We start from the raw sequence: 20,989 nt of genomic DNA, 5'->3' as shown, positions 1-20,989 counted from the left end.
ATTTGTTTAACGTCACTACGTAATAGGTAATCTAAACGTTACAATTATATAGATGATGATGCAGATGATTTTAACGTTATTATTAAGTTGCGAAATAACAATACAAGAAAATTTCAACCCATTTTGTAATTTTACGTGATCGCTCTTCATACTTTAATCATCCGAATGAAACAAGTACACAGTGAAATTCGATATACCGGAACCTTGATATAACGGAACATAAGTAAAGTCTTGATAAATTGGAATTGAGGTCATAATCTATAATTAATTTATCCTCGATATAACGGATTTCTCAATATAACGAATTTTTGACAAATTTGATGGTTCCATTATATTGGACTTTACTGTGTTTAAATATTTGACCAAGTGGTCTGAGGTTTGTGCTCTACTAGATGCTAAAGTTACGTCTGTTATATCTTTCTTCTACGATGTTATTATTTGATGTCCGAAAGAGCTATTAATAGATTAATTTACTTAGCCTCATATTACGTGACAATCGTGACATGATTTAAGGATCAACATTTTACCGACATCGTGATAAAAATTTTCTTTGAACTTTTACTTCATTAAAAAAAAGCCTAATTATTATGAAAAATTACTTGAAACTGAAGAAGATTATGATGATATTGTTTATGCAGGTAAAGATAAAAATAAATTTTTCATCGATTTATTAGACGAAAATATTGTGATCTTTTACGTAATACAAATGAATTTCTTTATTTCTAAGAAATCTAATATTTTCCCTCAATTATTTAAAATGGTTATAACATCTTTTAAAAACTCTAATAAAATTTTTTTGATTTATTTACTGCGGAGCGAATGATTTGAAGGAATTACAAGGAACTGAATCAACTGATATTTTAATGCAGTAGATAAGTTCAATATTCAATCCTTAATTAACTGCATTCTGAATATCTGATGAAAGGTGGATATGTTAGTTATGTATAATGAAATTCTATTGAAAATCTTGAAGAGGTTTATCAAATAATGCTTTTACAGATTTACAGAATGTTTGCATCAAGAAAATTTCCGAAAGATTATTTATTTCAAATAAATTTACCAATTTAAAAGCACCTTTATTGGAGTTATGGGACGATTTACCGCTAGACGAAAAAAAAAAAATTAATGATGTCTTGCTCAAAACATTCTAATATTTTACAAGATCCTATACAAAGTATTTTTGTGAATAATGTATTAACTATTTTTATTTTTTATTTTAGGATATTCGTTTTCCATCTTTGGGTTATTTTGATCTTAATTTTGCTCATTTTCCTTTTTTATTTTTCCATTATTTTCGCTCATTATTCTTTACTTTATATCTAAATTCTTCCTTTTTTATCATCTATGCTCCTACATTTATTTTCGCCTCTTTTATTTTATCATCATCTTGATTTTTGATTAATTTACTCTTTCACCTTACCTCCTTTATATTCAACCATTCTCCTTTTATTTTCGTCACACTTCTAAATTTCTTCCTTCTAGACAGGTTACACTAAATGTCCTTTTGAGCGGAATTTATGTAGGCGCTCCTTTTTTTTATTCTTTTCTCTAGCCAAACTTTTTTCTATAATTTTTTAGGAACAGTTATAATGACTAAATAGACGAATCTAAGATGCATTTCTTTTTCTTTTGTTGTGAAATTTTTTTTTTTTTTTGACATGGTTGCGAAGAGGACTTTTTGGGTGAATCGAAGATAGGATTTGAACGCTCGTTTTTTGCCTTCTAATAGGGAATGTATTCGGCGTATTTTCTGGGTTATTTATTTATTTGTCGTTTCTTTTAGGTTTAACGATAAATAATAGAACAGAACGAAAATTCAACAAATTTACGTGTAAAATATTCACGACATATATTTATATAATATTAAGTATTATTTTATTTCTGAATTAAACCACAAAATTTAAATTATTTTTAATCAATTTTTAGTAAACATATTACAAAATTAAGAACTTTATATTTTATTAAAAGAAAATTGCTACAGCTCACCAGCGGTGATTGTCACCATACCAGCATTAAGATGCACTTTTGGCCTGAATTAAAATTTAATAAAACACTGACCGGCATTACATCATAAATCCACCACTGGTGACCGTCACCACTGGTGATATTTAGCAATACCCTTATTAAAAACTATTATATGAAAATTTTTCTACAAATTAATGACAAGAAAAAATATGTAAAAGTCTTATTCGGATCATGAAGACTTTCATTCTTTTGTCTCTCATAAGAGTTTAAAATGTTTTTTATTTTGATTAATATTACTACAAAGATTAATGAACTTATAATTTACAAATTCATAAGTCATAACAACAAATGTTATTTTCTACATCTTTTTCCTTTAGAATTTGAATAAGAACATGGATATGATATATATCGGATCGTACATCATGAATATTTAATCATGATATGTAATATCAACTGATTACGCGGTAGCCCCCATTTATCCACCGAAATTGTCACACCTACCGACACAGTTATTTCGCCGAAAATGCCAAGTAAATAACTTTTCAATAAAATGATTCAATGACTTTTTTATATTCTTTATTAATTTTTATTACTCATATTTCATAATATAATAATCATTAAATACAAATTTTACTGGAATAGGTAGGAGAGAATGCGTCAAACTAGTTATGTAAATCTTTTTTTTTTTTTGACAATTTTTGGTAATGTTGGCCAGAATTTTAAGTAGCTGACTGACACTATCATAATTCCCGGCCCTGAAGACCCTGAAAAAATGCGTACAGCCAATAGTAATTTTATTCGACCTTACCTAATTTAATATTTTTCGGGTCCTATATAAACATTAAACGCTTAATATATTTCAATGTATGACGAGGATCCATTTAGACAAATATATATATATATAAAATTAAGATGAAATAAAGATACGAATAACGCTTTATACTATTGATCCTTAAACAATAAACTCACATATATTATTGCATTCACTTTAAATGATTGTGGCTATGTTATTTTCATAATAAATAGTATTAAATATTAAAAAAAAAAATATTATTTAATAATTGTAACTAATTATGTTATTGATTATTAGATCTTTTCTTCAATTACAGTAAAATTTAAAATTCGATGAAATAAAATGATTTTGATGAAATAGCGCTATCAGTAAAACAATCCTATCGATGAAATGATCGTTGAACTCACTGTAATAATTGTCGGTGAAATAAAATGAACCCAATAAAGATGGTTTTTTTTTTTTGAAAATAATCACAACAGCCCTATTAGGTACCACTGAGACGTGGCAGAACCTTTCGCATAAATAGCTCAGGCTTAGTAACAAGACGATCCAATCAAAATTTAAATGGCTTTAGAGAATATCACTTGATCCAAAACTTGTTGGCGCAGTACTTCAAGGAAAACCTCTTCTCTAGATTATTATAGGTCAATACGGGATCTTTTCGAAGCTAACCCTATGTTCAATTTTGGTTTTAATATCTTCTTATTTTCTTTAAAATGACTAAAGTAATATATTTAAACGGTCTTCTAGGATTATCGGTATTTTTGGGATTATTTTCTTTCATAATAAATTTCTAATGAAAAAAGGGATAACCCGGTGTTGTACAAGAAACACATGACTGGATTCTCAATAATTCCGATTTTAATTGCTATAATAAGTAATAAAATAATATCAATGACTAACATTGAGTAATATAATTTATAAATAAATAAATGACGTGTCATTTTAATTAGTATGTGTTGAAACATAATCAGTGTCCATTTATGGTAGTCATGTGATTCGTGGCGGATATAAATAAATAATGAGAATTTACAATAGGGGGGAAAAAAATGTCTATCGAATATTGTCAAGAAGTTGCAAACGATTATGAAAAAGTTCTTGAATCTGACGAAGAATATGATGTTATTATATATGCTGGTGAATATGAAAATGTAAAAGAAATATTTGCACATTTATTTGTTTTGCGTACGAGAACTGAATATTTTCGTAGAGAGTTTTCTAAGAAACGGACCGAAATAAAGGATGGAAAATATATTTTTAGGAAACCAAATATATCTCCTCAAATATTTAAAATCATTCTAAGGTAAATGAAAGAAAATCAATTAAAAATAATATTATATGTTAGCTAACGCAATAATTATTAATTACTTAATAGATTTATTTATTGCGGAAAAATGGATTTGACAAAATTACGAGGTTCCGAAATATTAGAACTTTTGATGGCAGTAGATGAACTTAAAATCCAAACTTTAATCCAATATATTCAAAAATATTTGATCAAACATCAATACGAATTTTTACAACAACTTTTTTCTACAGAAACTCTTGAAATGTGTTATCAACATGAATCTTTTAAAGATTTATTGAATTTTTATCTTGAAATAATTTCCAAAGAACCTGAAATATTATTTAATTCTAATAAATTTATTAATTTAAAAGCACCCTTATTAGAATTGCTTTTAAAGGAGCACTTTCTGTTATTGGATGAAATTGTTATATGGGATAGATTGATTAAGTGGAGTTTCGCCAAACATCCATCTATTCAACAAGATGTCAAGAAATGGAATAAAGAAGAAATTACAACGATGGAAAGAACTTTTCATAATTTTATTCCTCTAATTAAATTTTATAATATTCCCCCAGATGATTTTGTTTCTAAAGTATGTCCTTACAAAGTACTATTACCCGAAGATTTGACTAATGACATATTAAATATCGATAAAAAAATTTCTAAATACCAAAAATACGATACGGTTATCGTTAAACCTCGACATTTTGCTATTTTTTCTAGTTGGATTGAAAGGAAAAATGATAATTATTACACTGTAAGAGATATTCCTTATCATTTTAATTTGATTTATCGTGCTAGTAGGGATGGTAACACAGCCGAAGCATTTCATAATAAATGTGATAACAAAGGTCCCACTATAGTTATAGCAAAAGTTGCAGACTCAGAACAATTAGTAGGAGGGTATAATCCACTTGAATGGGATTTAAGTGATAATTATAAGTCTACAAAAAATAGTTTTATATTCTCATTTACGAATAAAGCAAAAGTCGGTCATATTAATCATTTTGAACATTCTGTCTATTGTCATCGAAAATATGGACCAACATTTGGTCACGGGCATGATTTATCTCACGCTGATTGTACTACTTGGAGAAGTTATGTATCATCTTATCCTGAAGTTGATATCCCAATTCCCAATGCGAACGATATGTTATATAATGAATTTAATGTAGAAGATTATGAAGTATTTCAAGTCATTAAAAAAAAATAAATAATTTATCTTAGAATAGTTCTATAACTGCAAGATATTTTAATTAATATGGCAAAATTAATTTTCAGGAATTTTTTTTATAATCATATAGAATTTCTTATTATTTTAATTATGATGCTGTATAATTTTCATGATCTCATGTAGATTTTCTAAATATTCAATAAAGCGGTTGTATTAAAAATATATATATATGTATTTTCAATTAATTATATATATTTTAATTAATTTTGCATTAAAAATCTTATGATCTGATCTTTCGTTTCATATGGAAATCAAGATTATCCATAAAATTTTGGTCAAAGTTAACATGAAATTAGTTTGATCTCCGTCGATCGGATTATCCGTGTTCTTCATTAGGAATTTACATATGTTATGTATAAAATATAATTTCTTTTATTTATATTGATCTGAAGATTTTTTATTGCGAAATTGAGAAATTTAATGTTCTGATCTTTCATTATTCATATGGAAATTAGATTGTCTATAAAATTTTGGTCAAAAATTAACATAAAATTAATTAGATCCCCACACGATCGGATTTCTATTTTTCGTTAATATTACCTTAATTTTCAGTATGAAATTCACTTGTCGATCAATTGGATTTTCCAGCCAAAATTAACGTGAAATTAATTTGATCACCGTTTATAGAATTTCATTTACTGTACGTAATGAATTATGTGTAACCACATGGCTGATTTTTTGTACTCATTTAAACTCAAAAAAAAACTTTACCTTCATTTTTGAGAAAAATGTCTTTTGATTATTCTCAAGAACTTATTAATGATTATGAAAAATTACTTGAGGCTAATAAAGGATATGATGTCATTATTTACGCAGGTGAAGATGAGAACGCAAAAGAAATTCATGCAAATTCACTTATATTATGTATTAGGTCTCAATATTTTCAAGCGGCGTTCTCTAATGAATGGGCCGAAAAAAGAGATGGAAAATTTATTCTTGAAAAACCAAATATTTCTCCTCAAATATTTAAAATTATTTTAAGGTAATGAATAAATAAATTTTATAATATTATATTTTAATACTAATTAGTCATATTATTTATTTATTTATTATTATTTTTTTTTTAAAAAAAAATTTTTAAAAAAAAAATTATTTTTAGATTTATTTATTGTGGAAAAATTGATTTAACAAGATTAAAAGGAACAGAATTATTAGATCTTTTAATTGCAGTAGATGAACTTAGTATCCAAACATTAATCACTTGTATTCAAGAATATTTGATTAATAATCAATATAAGTTTTTACAAAAGAATCTTATTGAGATTCTTGAAGCTATTTATCAATTTCATCAATGTGATACTTTTTCAGATTTATGGGAATCTTTTCTTGAAGCAATTTGTGATAAACCGGAAATATTATTCAACACTGATAAATTAATTAATTTAAGAGCACCCATCTTGGAATTACTTTTAAAACGGGATGATTTATTATTGGATGAAATTATTATTTGGGATAATTTGATCAGGTGGAGTTTTGCTCAACATCCTTCTATTAAAGAAGATATAAAACAATGGAATACGGAAGAAATTGCTATTATGGAAAGTACTCTTCATAGATTTCTTCCTTTAATTAGATTTTATCATATATCTTCAGAAGATTTTCATTCAAAAGTATATCCTTTTAAAGTATTGCTACCCAAGGATTTAATTAACGAAATGCTTGTATTTTATTTGGTACCAAGTAAGAAACTGAATATTGATATTCAACTCCCTAGGTATCCAAAATATGATACAGAATTAATTAAATTTCAACATTTTGCGATTTTTTCTAGTTGGATTGAAAGGGAAAGTGATTCATATTATTATAAAAAGAATATTCCTTATCAATTTAATTTGATTTATCGTGCTAGTAAAGATGGTAAAACAGCTAAAGCATTTCATAAAAAATGTGATAATAGAGGACCCACTATAGTTATAATAAAAATTAAGGGATCGGAACAAATTATTGGAGGATATAATCCATTTAGTTGGGATTCAAGTAAATCTTATAAATATACAACAGATAGTTTTATGTTCTCTTTTACAGATAGAAAGAATACGAAAACTGCAGAAGTAAGTTTTAGTAATGGTACATATTCTATAGGTTGCTATCCAACTCATGGACCAATATTTGGTGGTGATTTTTCTTGTAAAGATTGTGCTACTAATTGGAAATTTAATAATTATTTTCATTCATATCCTGACATTAATATTCCAACAGGAAGTATACAGGTAGATGATTATGAAGTTTTTCAAGTTAAAAAGCTAAAACAAAATTTAAATGATAAACGTAAACTCTTTAAAAAAAAAAGTTTCCTTAAATCTTTGTTTAAGAAATAGGTTTATTATTGTATTTTAATTTAGTATTTGTATAATAATTTTATGTGCTCACGTTAAAATTTTTAGAGTCAATTGCGTATGACGTATAGCCGATGATTTTATTACATAGAGTAGAAAATAGTAGAATGTTTATATACAGTAAATAGAACGATCCGTTTTTTATTCCTTCGTTTTATGTGTAATAATTGGTATGTAAATCTGATATTTTATTTGAAAATATATTGGAATTTTGAAGTAAAAATTTGTTAATAATCGAAAAAACAACTTATTTACCAAAATTTGTAATTTCAACGTATCAAAAATAAATTACTGATTTTATAGCGATATTTAAAAAGTTACGCAGTACGCAAATAAAGTGAATGCACGTAGGGACGCAAAGGATTTTTTATTATAGGTTTTCTTAACTTATTTTCGCGCTATTTTCGCACTATTTTCGCATTATTTTCGCACTTAAAATTTTATTTCTATTTCCTCGTATAAATAATGATCTATGGATTTTCTTATCCGGATCATCCTTTCAGATTAACTCCGGATCACGGGATGGGCGGTGAAGATGAAGAAATTCGTGCACATTTACATGTTTAATATATTAAAAGGTAATGACCACTAAAAAAGATGGAAACTTTATTCATAAAAATTCAAAGTACATTTTCAAGTGATTAAAAATTATTTTGGAATTTAATACAAGGTGTATTTAATTATTCCCTGATTTTTAGAACAAGACCCGGCATTTTTTTTTACCGATTACCGATCGAATACGATTAACCGATTAGGGAGACATCTTACAGTAATTAATACCGTTTTTTTTTTAATATTAATGAAATAATTATAATCCCCCTATAACTATTATTTGAATCGTTGGTCCCTCGTGTCACTCGATTTTTAATCTGCTAAGGGTCTTTTAGACGGTTTCAATCTCTTAACAATAATTATTCTAAGAAAAAACATATATTAAATTAATATTTTTTTTTTTATAAAAAAATATTAATATGAATGTTTTACATTTCTGTTTTTCATTTTTAAAAAAAACTTATGAATTAAATTAGGAAATAAGCAATGATAATTAATAGGTTATACAATATTAATAACTCTGACTCAAAGAAATTTTTCCAAAAACGAAATTTATTGTTGAATACTATAAAAGGGCTTATTTGAACGCCCACGTTCCATAACTGTATGATCGACAATTAGAACCTCTAAATAAATATAAATTTGATCATTTTCAATGTAAATGTTTTAAAAGATTGGTACAGCATATGTTTATTTACTAAAAAAAAGGTTATTAATAACCAATATAAATAAGTAAATAATGATCAACAGCTAGACTTGATCATTTGATTAAAGATTGCCATGTGTTACATTTGTCACGTGCCTGGCCTTTTAACTTTATAACTTTATAGATTTATCAATGACTCAAATTGTTGCGTTAAAATGACATGTTATTTGTCATTCATGAAAATCTTCGTGTCATATTGACTCATATATGGTAAAAAATTCAAAGTCCGTGTGAAAAAAAAGAAATGATAATCATGTGATTGAAGTTATTTATATAACGGCCAAAAGATTTCAATTATTTACCATTATCATTTCGTTGATAAAAAAGATGTATTTTGAATATTGTCAAGAAGTTGCTACCGATTTTGAAAAAGTTCTCGAATCTGACGAGGAATATGATGTCATTATATACGCCGGCGAAAATATGAAAGCATTACATGCACATTTATTTGTTTTACGTACGAGGTCGCAATATTTTCGTACAGGGTTTTCTAAGAAATGGGCCGAGAAAAAGGATGGAAAATTTATATTTAAAAAACCAAATATTTCTTATGAAATATTTAAAATCATTTTAAGGTAATGAAATAGATAAATTATTATTTCGTCTTAATAAATTCTTAATTCTAACGTAAATTTTGATTGTTTTAGATTTATTTATTGTGGAAAGATAGATTTTACAAATTTACAAAGTTCCGAAGTATTTGAACTCCTGATGGCGGTAGATGAACTTAGTATTCAAACTTTAATCAATTGTATTCAAGAATACTTGATTAAATATAAAAAGGAATTTCTACAACAACAATGTTCTGTAGAAATTCTTGATACGTTCTATCAACACGATTCTTTTACGGATTTATGGAATTTTTCTCTCAGGAAGATTTGTGAAGAACCTGAAATCTTATTTAATTCTAATAAATTCATTAATTTAAGCGAACATTTATTAGAATTCCTTTTAAAGCAAGATGATTTAAATTTAGATGAAATTCTTATTTGGGATGGTTTAATAAAGTGGTGTTTAGCGCAACATTCTAATATTTCACATGATGTTAAGAAATGGGATAAGGATAATTTTACGACTATGGAGAGAACTATTCATAGGTTTATTCCTTTGATTAGATTTTATGGTATCTCTCCAGAGGATTTTAATTTGAAAGTATTTCCTTATAAAAAATTATTACCAGATAATTTGATTAACAATATATTTACATTACATAGTAGTAATGCTAAGGTAACAAATGAGAAACTAAATATATTTAACGTACAATCTCCTAGAAAATCAAAGGATATATACGATTCAACATTAATTAACCCTCAACATTTTGCTATTTTTTCTAGTTGGATTGAAAAGGAAAATGATTCTCATTATAATGCGAGAAATATTCCTTATAATTTTAATTTACTTTATCGTGCTAGTAGGGATGGTAATACGGCCGCAGATTTTCATAAAAAATGTGATAATAAAGGTGCTACTATAGTTATAGCAAAAGTTACAGATTCAGAACAAATAGTAGGAGTTTATAATCCACTTTTTTGGAACGAGAAGTGTAATACAAATAAATCTACAAGTGATAGTTTTATATTTACGCTTACAGATAGAACGAATCTTCAAACAGCGAAAGTAAGTTATAGTAATGGTGACCCAAATTCTATACAAAATTATTCAGTACATGGCCCAGTATTTGGAGCCACTGATTTATATGAAAATAATGGCAGTAATTGGTGTAGTAAGAGTGATTCAATTTCTTATCCAAAGATTGATGAAATGCCGATAGGGAAATTTTACGTGGATGATTATGAAGTATTTCAGGTTATTAAAAAGGCGTAAATTAAAGATATTATTATTTGATTAGTTTAAATCGTATTATGATACAATAGAAATATATCAGTAGCCAGGAAATCGAAAATCGAAAATAGAAAATACAGTCAAACTCGTTATACCGATACTAAAAACTCGATATTATACGAGAATATCGTTATAATTTTATTATAATTTTGGTATAATGATATTTCAAAGATTTTATACGGATCCCGACATATCGTTATATCAGTTTGACTGTAGCAAAACTATTAATTATATGATAAGCATTTCATTATGTAGAGAATTCATAATTTATGAGTTCATTTACAATTTATTATAAAAAAGTTTTCTTCACTTTATAAATTTATAAGATTTTGTATAAAAAAAACAATACGATAGTTTTTATATATTTTGTTTAGCATTATTTTATTTTGTACTATTTAACCAAAAATCTGTTGTCATTCATATTATATTTTAAAAAGAATTAAGGATATAACTGTATTGTACATTATAAACCTTATTACTTTATTATTTGAAAAAAATTCATTCTTGCGATTATTCTTTTTTTTTCTCTTGCGTATTGCGTTGATTTCCATTGTGATTATTAATAAAACGTGTTTCGTAATTTATTGAGACAATCAAATGAAAAATTGTCAATATTTTGATTAAATGTTACTGAAAATACGATCAGAACAGTAAAGGTAATACGGTACAGGAATAAAAATGAATTAAATCGAAAAGAATGAACTAATGCATAATGATATAAAGTTCCATTTTACCTTTTATTAATGTTTCTTTCGTCGTCCATGTTGAATGTTCGACTGTACAAATTGTATTAAGGGAAAAAGGAACAATAAATAGATCCTTTATTTGTTTGCTATGTTTTTCTGGAGGCCATTATGAAAATAGCGGAACATATGATAAATAATTGGTATTTTTTTTTAATGTGCGTATATACGAAAGGCGCGACTTGATACAGTCAGTATGTTAGTTGCTACTTTTTTTAAAAAAATGTACTAAATATATATTTCTATTTCAATAATAATTATACAGATATTATTAAATAAGCAATTCTGTAGTAGGCAATCATATCAGATTCATTTTGAACTTGAAACAAATCAATTTTTAGTTTGCTGAAATGTAATATAGTAACGTAAATGTGAAATATTTGTAAAAGTCACGAAATTATCTTAAACTTTGTCTTAGTAGATCAGAATTTGAACCTGTCAAAGCATATGTTATTGTATGCTTTCCACCTGTAGGTTAAAAGTTAGAGTTGGAAACAGAAAAGAAGGTGATGAAGATAGATTGAGCAAGTTCTGACGAAGAATTATTTCTTTGATAAGTATTATCAACAAACTTTTATGAAATGATCCATTCGAAATCTGGAAGTTATTATAAGACGAGGTCGCTTAAATTCAAGTGAAATAGAAATTTGGGTAAAGTTGAAGGAAATATTATCCTTAATGAAGATGCTTTAATTAGAGTCACGAAGAAACATGGATTTTTTTAAAAAAAGCCTTTTATAAATTTATACAATTTGTGAAATTCTTTTCAGATTATCATCCGAAAAATTGTGGGAGAAAATTTTAACAGATAAAATCCTTATTCGTCAGTCGTCACGTACTCAATTTCTTTGATGCTAGCATGACGTCATTATTCGCATTTTATGTGAAGTTGCGGTAATACTATTAGCTCTACACAATCTCTTCAGGGCCAGCATATCGTAATGTTGCCTGGCACTATCCAAAAAAGGGAGGATGGATCAAATTGATGTATAAAACTGATTGACACGATTCTAATATAGTGATCATATAAAAAAAAAAATTTTTAATATAACAAGATTACCCAACTACTCAATCGACACCAACACATTCACCAACAAATTCAACTTCACGACGAAGACAATTCCATGTTCGTTGTTGCCGTAGATTTGTACGTCACAAATCATCTTCAAAAATGAGTAATAATTTCAATAATACAACCGATAATAATGTCGATGATGAAGAAGATATTATCCTTAAAAGACTTAATAGTAAAATATCTGTTATGATAGCCGAAGCTGAAGCTGCTTTAAATAGTAAGGTTGAAGTTACAGAACTTGAAATGATACTTGCCGAGGAAAAAGAACGTGATGAGCGAATTATGAAAGAATTTGGAATTCAAACTCTTAATGTTCACAATTACAATTACAATAATTATAATATCAATTATAATAACAATCACAATTAATTACTTTTACTCAATTCTTTTAAAAATTTATTCAAAATTTCTTTTTTTGATTGTAAAATAATTTTGTACAGTCGGATAACAAAACTTTATTAAGTAAAACACTAAAACCATCAAAAAATATAGTTATGGAGAAGTTCATAGCAAGTTTCGAGGTTTTTAACGGAAATATACAAGATAAAATCGCCGAAGACATTCAAAACTGTGCCAGTAGACCAAATAAATAACGCTATTTCAGAAATAGACAAACGAATAGTACAACCACCTCAAGAAATATATTTAGTATTTTTTTTTATTAGACTGGAATGCTAGTATAATACGAAAAAACTTTAGTGAGTTTCTTAAAAAATTTCCTCTCCCCAGCGAGCGCAGCAACAACTCACAGTCATGTGAGCAGGGTTAGAAGATAACAAAATTGGAATCTTTGGTGACCACACAGACAGATACGATTAATAACGAAGAATAAAGATACAATTAGGAATTTAGAATATGAGGTAACCACCAAGAAACGAACAATAAAGGAACACGAAGAAAAAATTACAAATTTAGAAAATCATATTCGGGGGGTTAGAAGTTGATGTAACAGATAAAGGACGAATAAAATTAGAGAAAGAAGTAGTTAGAATTCTTCGGAAAAGTCAAGGATCTAGGGAAGAAAAAGGAACAAGACACGAGTTTATCTCACAAAAATGTCAAGGATAACTTGGGCCAAACAAAGAAAAATTCTTTGCGCATGGAGGCATAAAAGTCGGAAAAAATTCAGATACACAAAATTACCCAAATGGAAAGTAAATAGTTATTCTGATAAATCAAGTGATATGACATTGTATGGTATCAGGTATTGGTCGGACGATGATATCTATGAATGTATAAGAGATGTACTGTAGGTTATGTGGAAAAAATTACTGTCAAACGATGTTATAAATATAAGATGGTCAAAGTTAAGATGCGCTTTACCAAAGAGTACGAAAATACGTATAAAAAGCGAGGTGGAGCTAATATCACAATTATAAGGAACGGTCGTCAATATTTCTTTAGAATGTTCGACCCTGATTTAGGTCCACAAGAATTAAGAAATAGATACGGATGGCAAACATGTAAAAAAATTTCAATTGAAAGTAATGCAACAGACGGTGAAATTATTAACGAAATATGGAGGATTTTTCGGAAATTAACAAAATTAGATATATCTTAATATACTTTAACAACGAAAATGAAATGATGAACGCGATTTACAAATCGGGAATGGAAGATGACATGTGTATATTATTTTTTGCAACGCAAATTAATAAATCCGCAGTATTATATTTATTGAATATTTTGACACCAAAAATATTAAAATATTATGTGTAACTGTTTACTAAAAGATGGTAATTGTAAAAGGGCTAGTATAGCGTCTAATACTTCCTCTTTTATTAAAGTTAAAGAAACTTCCGATATAACTTTTTTCTATCCCTACACATTTAAATCCTTCTATAAATTTACTAAATATTTCATTAACTCCATCAAATCCTATAAGTCTACAACTTTATAATCTTAATCCTTATTCTCCTTTTTTTTATCTGTTGTTTTCCTTTTTATTACCCTCTTTTTAATAATAAAGTACAATTTCACTTACAAATGTAAATTTCAATAAATTTCCTTTAGAGAGGAATTAATTGTTTACAAAATAATAATAATAAAAATTTTTTTATGTTACAAAACTTAACTTTATTTTAAGTATTGATTTTCGTTATTGATTGATATACAAAATACTAACAAAATATGACAATAAACATTATTAAGCAATTAAGTAATTTAATTTCTAGAAAAATTATTAAAAAAAAAATTACATATGATAAACTATCATATGCAAGAGAAATATTTGCGATAATATTTGATAGTTTTTTTTTTTATTTGTAACCTTATTTTTCGTAATTGTAGATCCAATCCCATTTTCACAATCAATAAATAACTCCGATATGGTAAAATTCTTATTTTCTTGTATACTAATTTTAGAATCCACCAATTTCAATCGGGGAAAGATATTGAAATTTATCCGATTAGAATTGTTTAAACTGTTATTTTTATGGGTCGTAAAAAAAAATTTTCCATTGATTTTAATTTATAATTATTTACCCTCTTAAAAGCGTAAATTACATAATAAGAATGTAATAACATACTGTTTAGACTTATAATCTTTATCGTTTTTTTCTGTAATCTTTTTTTTCGTTTTTCATATTTTTCCATGGAGATTCGAGGTGTGACAATCACCACGGGCGATAACATATGTATTTAAAATTAAAATTGCCATTTAAGTTCAATAAATTGGTAAAAAGGCATAAACATTTTGTTATTTTATTTTATTTTTTTTGCCTTTTTCTTACTAAACTGTTATTACGTCATATATGTCATATTATTCATTGTATTTATTAGTTCTCATTGATTGATATTACGAATCTTGCCAATATTAGATCACACGACATTTATTGTATGTGCAACGTAAGAAAAGGACATAAAGTTTGCTTATTAGATCATGGATTGTTTACAAATTAATTTATCATCAATTCGCAATTAAGGTATTTAAACGAAGATATTTTAAATCACATGACTTTTGTTAGGTGTGTAACGTAGATTTTTTACTAGCCCTAAAAAATTGCTTGACCCTCCTAATATTATTAAATTAATGTATTATCACTACATGTCCTTTGGATTTTGTGTAATAATTAGGATGTAACGATTACATAATTGGCATACGTCCTAAATTCAGTCACGTGTTTGTAAAATATTGTTCACCTCCCACCACTTTATAAGTATTTTGATTAGTAAAATTTTTGTCACGCCCATGAATCCGAACATAACATTCATATTATCATGTGACTTTGGCCCAATAAGATCTCCAATTTTTTTTTTCTAAACCTTTTTAATAATTTTGATTGGTAGTACTAAAGAATTTAATTACGTCACAAAAACCACCATTATCGTTAAATTTAAAATTATAAACCGATCAAAAACTCTCTCTTTTAAATAATAATAAATAAATGATTTTGAGTCGTAGTTGAAAAAGAAAATATATTTGAATTATTTACAAGAAAAGTATTTAGGCCATTATGAAAAAGTTCATAGGACAAGAACTTTTATCAAATATTATATTAAAATAAGTAATTATTTATCAAAATAATATGTCAAGAAATTTTAACGATACATTATTTATTATTTGGATGCTAATCATTTCTTTCACAATCAAAAAATTATTATTCGATATGACAATATTTAAAACAAAAAAAAATTGTAGTGATCTTCACATTTTAATGTAAAAGATAATGATTTACACAATCGATATTATTATTATGAAAAAATATTTGTAACATATAAATTATTTTCGATATTTACAATGATGATAGTATTATAGACAATGCAGATAAATTTTTTAAATAACTCGGCTAAGGCTTAAGATTATCCGATATAGAGGCCTGCAATTGGTCGCTCGGGCCCGGATATCCGGGGCGACATATATATTTATATCAATTCCAGCCCATATACAAATAATACAATATATTAAATATTTATTATCCTGACCGACTCGGCCGTATTTCAGGCCTTCTCTTTCTTTTTTTAATAATTTATAATTATTTTCTAATTCAATAATGCATGCAAGATATAAATAATAAAACTATTGTATGTTTCATATTCATTGTTATAAAGTAATTTACATAAACAAACAAAAAAAAAGTTATTATTCAAAATTAATTCACAAAGGCGTACAAGTAACATATATATGTACATACGTATATATATATATATATATACACATATATATATAGATCGTAAATTACTCAAAATTCTTAATTCCATTGTTGAATGAAATTTTGTATGGTAAAAATATAAAATAAAAGGTTTTATAATCTTAGAATAGAAATGATTTGCTAAAGAAAGAAATTGGCGCAATTTTACAAACGCTGATCCTTAATCGTGGAAACTTACTACGAAATAGAATATAAATTGTTTAAAAGTCCTATTCTGAAATTTTTCATGCTTTTTTTTTTTATCAAATTCAAAATTTTTTTTTATTATTAATCCAATATTATTGATTGAATTCGTATTTAACTTTCATTATGCCTAATATTCGATATGAATTGATTTATGAATTGAGTATGAAAGCATATATGTCAATTGATTATAATATTTACAATGATATACACAAACAAAATGAATTTCATGAACAAACATTTTTATCTAATAAATCTCTTACAGATGATGAAAAAACTGAAATAATAAAAATATTATATCAATTTTATGATCGAAATAAAATTATATATAATTCAGGAACAAAAAGAGTTTGTGAAAATTGTAATCAAGAATGTTTTGCTACATCATTTTGTGAATATTGTGTTCGAAATTATTTAAAAGAAAATTTTTCAAATTGGACATCTGAAAATGATGATATTGATAATTTAATACAAAAATGTCAAATGGAAACTTTCATGCCGAATAAAGTAATTGAATGGATTCCATATAATAATTTTAAAAACATTAATTATCTTACAAAAGGTGGATTCTCCGAAATTTACACTGCAGATTGGATTGATGGATATTATGAAGAATGGGATTTTAAAAATCAACAATTAGTAAGAAATGGAACTCAAGAAGTTATACTTAAGAGATTAGATGATGCTGAAAGTATAAATCGAACTTGGTTTGAAGAGGTTTGTTATCTAATTTCATTTAAAATTAAATACATTTTTATAATAAAAGTTTTAAATTTTTATAGGCTAAATCCCATTTAACTATAGGCAATAAATGGGTAGATATTGTCCGTTGTTTTGGTTTGACAAAAGATCCATTAAATGGAAATTACATGCTTGTAATGAGAAAAATGGATATGGATTTAAGAAAATATTTACAACAAAAACATAATCAACTTACATGGAAAGAAAGGATTAAGATTATTTCTGAAATAACCAATGCACTTTATAGAATCGTTAAAGAAAATGCAATTCACAGAGATTTACATTCAGGAAATATTTTGTATTTACGATACCTTGATTATTGGCTTATTGGTGATCTTGGATTTTGTGGACCTGCTGATAAATCATCAAAGTCTATATATGGAAATCTTCCTTATATAGCACCTGAAATAATTGCTGGAAGTGAATACACTTTTGCATCTGATATATATAGTATTGCAATGCTTATGTGGGAAGTCTCATCTGGGCAACCACCATTTATAAATTATGAACATGATTATAGTCTAGCAATGAGGATTATTAACGGCATGAGACCAAAAATTGTGCCAGAAACTCCTTTAGAATATAAACTATTAATGAAACAATGTTGGAATGCTGATCCATTAAAAAGACCTAATATAAAAACGTATAGGAAGCAGATAAGAGAAATTCATTTATCATATCAAAATATGGAAAATGAATTATTAAAACCAAAAGTATATAAACCTAATGGTTTAGAAACAAATTCTACAAATAGCAGATTGTTTTCAAGTAATATTTATAAATTTGAAAATTTACCCGAACCAAAGAATGCGACAGAAGGTATAGTTGCTTACTATCTATTATAAATTTTTTTTTTAATATGCAGTATATTATGCAGTATATTAATATCTTTGTTTTAATTTAATTTAATAAAAGAAGAGCAAGAAGGTATGTAATGGTATTTTTTATTTGATTGTTAAATATTATTGATATAACTTTTAAAACAATATTATATTAATAGTATTCTACAGTAAATCATATGGTTTTAAGATTCCTGATAATAGTAAGTAATTATTAATATTTTAAAAATTGTACAATAAAATGTATAATGACCGACTTACGCTTGCTTTCTTGTTTTAGTTAATGAATTTAATAAGTCAGATATTCAGAATGTGGATATTTCTATTAAAGGTAATTAATTCTATTTATTAATTAAATTAATACAAACATTAATGATTAATTTATATGTTGATTTTAGTTAATAGTAAAAAATTGTCCAACAAAATATTTGAAATGTCACAAGTAAATCTAAATTATGGTAAATATAATTTTATATCATTTAAAGAAATTTACAAGTAACAATGAACTTTATTAAAATATTCAATGATTTTTTTTTTATTTGAAATAAAAGATATTCGAGATTATTATAAAAAAGAAGCAATACAACAAATACAACAAATAAAAAGAGCGAATATTAATATTAATGGTATGTGAAAATATTTTATCAAAATTTTTATTTAAAATTTGTATTATTTTATAATTTAACAAATATATTTTATAGATGAGAATGAAATATATAATAATCCAAACCTTCATTCAAAAGAACAAAATATATTGGAAATTCCTGATGGTTAGTATTTTTTTTAAAATACTGTTTCTAAAGTAATAATTAAACTTATTATTAATTTGTATTTTATTCATTTTTTTCAGAATTATTTTAAATTGTATTATAGATTGACTTTTTTTTAGTTTTTATTAATTATTTATAGAATTATTATTAGTCATTAGTATGTTTATGAATTTTTAGTTTGTAGCTCTCCTTTAGGTCAGGTACAATTTTAACACGCAAATTTGTAAGAATCTATTACGTTCAGTTAACCGGATTCTGGAATTCCGATAAAAGAACTGCGGCAATTATCACGAGTCTGCTTTTTTTTTCCTGGATTTTTGGCTGGATCTGGTTATTCAATGACTGATTAAAGATAAATGTTAATCCTATCTTTTAAAAACCACTTTTCGAACATCTCATAATAAATGTATTTTCTTCTATAATCATATTGGATCACTGACTATTAACCACATAAACATCAAAACAAACTACATACTGAAAATAAATATTGAACTGGTCCACTAATCTAATAGTAAAATTTGACCTTACAGTTTACACCATCAAGGATTTCCATATCAAGTTATCCCAGTCTAAAAATACGTCTTTTTATAAGAAATGATTTTCATCAAAATAAATTCTAAGTTCATTTTGAAATCATCCATTTCCACTTTTGATGAGTTTACTTTTAGTAAACCTTTTTTCTCTACACTATTAGCAACTGTCAATTTGATCTTCGAACCTACTTCTTATTATAGTTTTATCTCAATCCTAGTTCCCGTTCCTATATCTAAAAATAAAAGTGAACACAAGAATCATTATTACGGATGTTACACTTGTAACATTACACTTATACGCTAAAACTAAATATAATACTGCGCCCCACAATTAACAATTCTACTAAGTAAGTCGCGGCATTACAATACTTAGTAGAATTTGTACGATATTTGGTGCGTAGTGATTAGTAAGACCGTAGATCATCATTACCTATCAATTTTTGCTACAAAAACTTTCGTTCAGCCTATTTTTTTTTTCTTGCCGTAATTTTTCTTAGCTCTTAATTTATAAAACTTCCTTCCTTCTAAAGCTTGCTTAAAAAAAAAAATTCAATGTCTGTTATTCGAGAAGAAATTGTTCGTGCAGCAGTTAATAGATTAGGTGCACTAATAGATTATAATGTCCATAATGATATACACAAACGGCATGAATTTCTAAAACAAATAGTTCTTGCTGATAATTCTCTTACTAAAGATGAAAAAACTTATGGAATAAAGCGGTTAATTAGAGGTTATGATCGAGATAAAATTTTTTATAATTCAGGATCAAAAAGGACTTGTGAAAATTGTAAACAAGAATGTTTAGCTACATTATATTGTGAATTTTGTGTTCGAAATTATTTAAAAGCAAAATTTTCAAATTGGACATCTGGAAATGTTAGTATTGATAACTTAATCCAGAAATGTCAAATGGAAACACTTAAACCAAATGTGATAATTGAATGGGTTCCATATAATAATTTAGAAAATATTAGGTATCTAACGAAAGGTGGTTTCTCTGAAATTTATACAGCAGATTGGATTGATGGAAGGTATGAAGAATGGGATTCTAAAAAACAACAATTAAAAAGATTTGGAAGACTAAAAGTGATACTTAAAGGATTAGAAAATGTCGAAAGTGCAAATAAAAGTTGGTTTGAAGAGGTTTGTAATCTAAATAATGTATTTGTAATTACTGTAAGAGTCTACTAGTGTTCCAAAGGGGTCAAGTCAGGTCAGGTTTTAGGTGTATTCGACGA

The 20,989-nt window shown here is 26.3% G+C and overlaps 3 protein-coding genes across 3 annotated transcripts; all 3 read left to right on the top strand.

Moving 5' to 3' along the window:
* Nucleotides 1-12,630: 12,630 nt before the first annotated feature.
* Nucleotides 12,631-12,903, top strand: OCT59_003717 (uncharacterized protein; the record flags this gene model as incomplete). Its single annotated transcript, XM_066147832.1, has 1 exon — nucleotides 12,631-12,903. The coding sequence occupies one exon, from the start codon at nucleotides 12,631-12,633 to the stop codon at nucleotides 12,901-12,903; it is 273 nt and encodes a 90-aa protein (XP_065996496.1).
* A 928-nt stretch (nucleotides 12,904-13,831) lies between these two features.
* On the top strand, nucleotides 13,832-14,095 carry OCT59_003716 (uncharacterized protein; the record flags this gene model as incomplete). The annotated part of the gene is made up of 1 exon (XM_066147831.1): nucleotides 13,832-14,095. One exon carries the CDS (start codon nucleotides 13,832-13,834, stop codon nucleotides 14,093-14,095), a length of 264 nt encoding a protein of 87 aa, XP_065996495.1.
* A 2,899-nt stretch (nucleotides 14,096-16,994) lies between these two features.
* On the top strand, nucleotides 16,995-19,309 carry OCT59_003715 (uncharacterized protein; the record flags this gene model as incomplete). The annotated part of the gene is made up of 11 exons (XM_066147830.1): nucleotides 16,995-17,031; nucleotides 17,431-17,585; nucleotides 17,651-17,683; nucleotides 18,416-18,428; nucleotides 18,525-18,536; nucleotides 18,610-18,651; nucleotides 18,729-18,779; nucleotides 18,847-18,906; nucleotides 19,000-19,074; nucleotides 19,150-19,218; nucleotides 19,299-19,309. 11 exons carry the CDS (start codon nucleotides 16,995-16,997, stop codon nucleotides 19,307-19,309), a joined length of 558 nt encoding a protein of 185 aa, XP_065996494.1.
* Between the last annotated feature and the right edge of the window lie 1,680 nt (nucleotides 19,310-20,989).

The sequence above is a fragment of the Rhizophagus irregularis genome, chromosome 12, assembly GCF_026210795.1.
Source record: "Rhizophagus irregularis chromosome 12, complete sequence".
Lineage (NCBI taxonomy): Eukaryota > Fungi > Glomeromycota > Glomeromycetes > Glomerales > Glomeraceae > Rhizophagus > Rhizophagus irregularis.
This window is presented reverse-complemented; position numbering and strand designations above follow the sequence as displayed.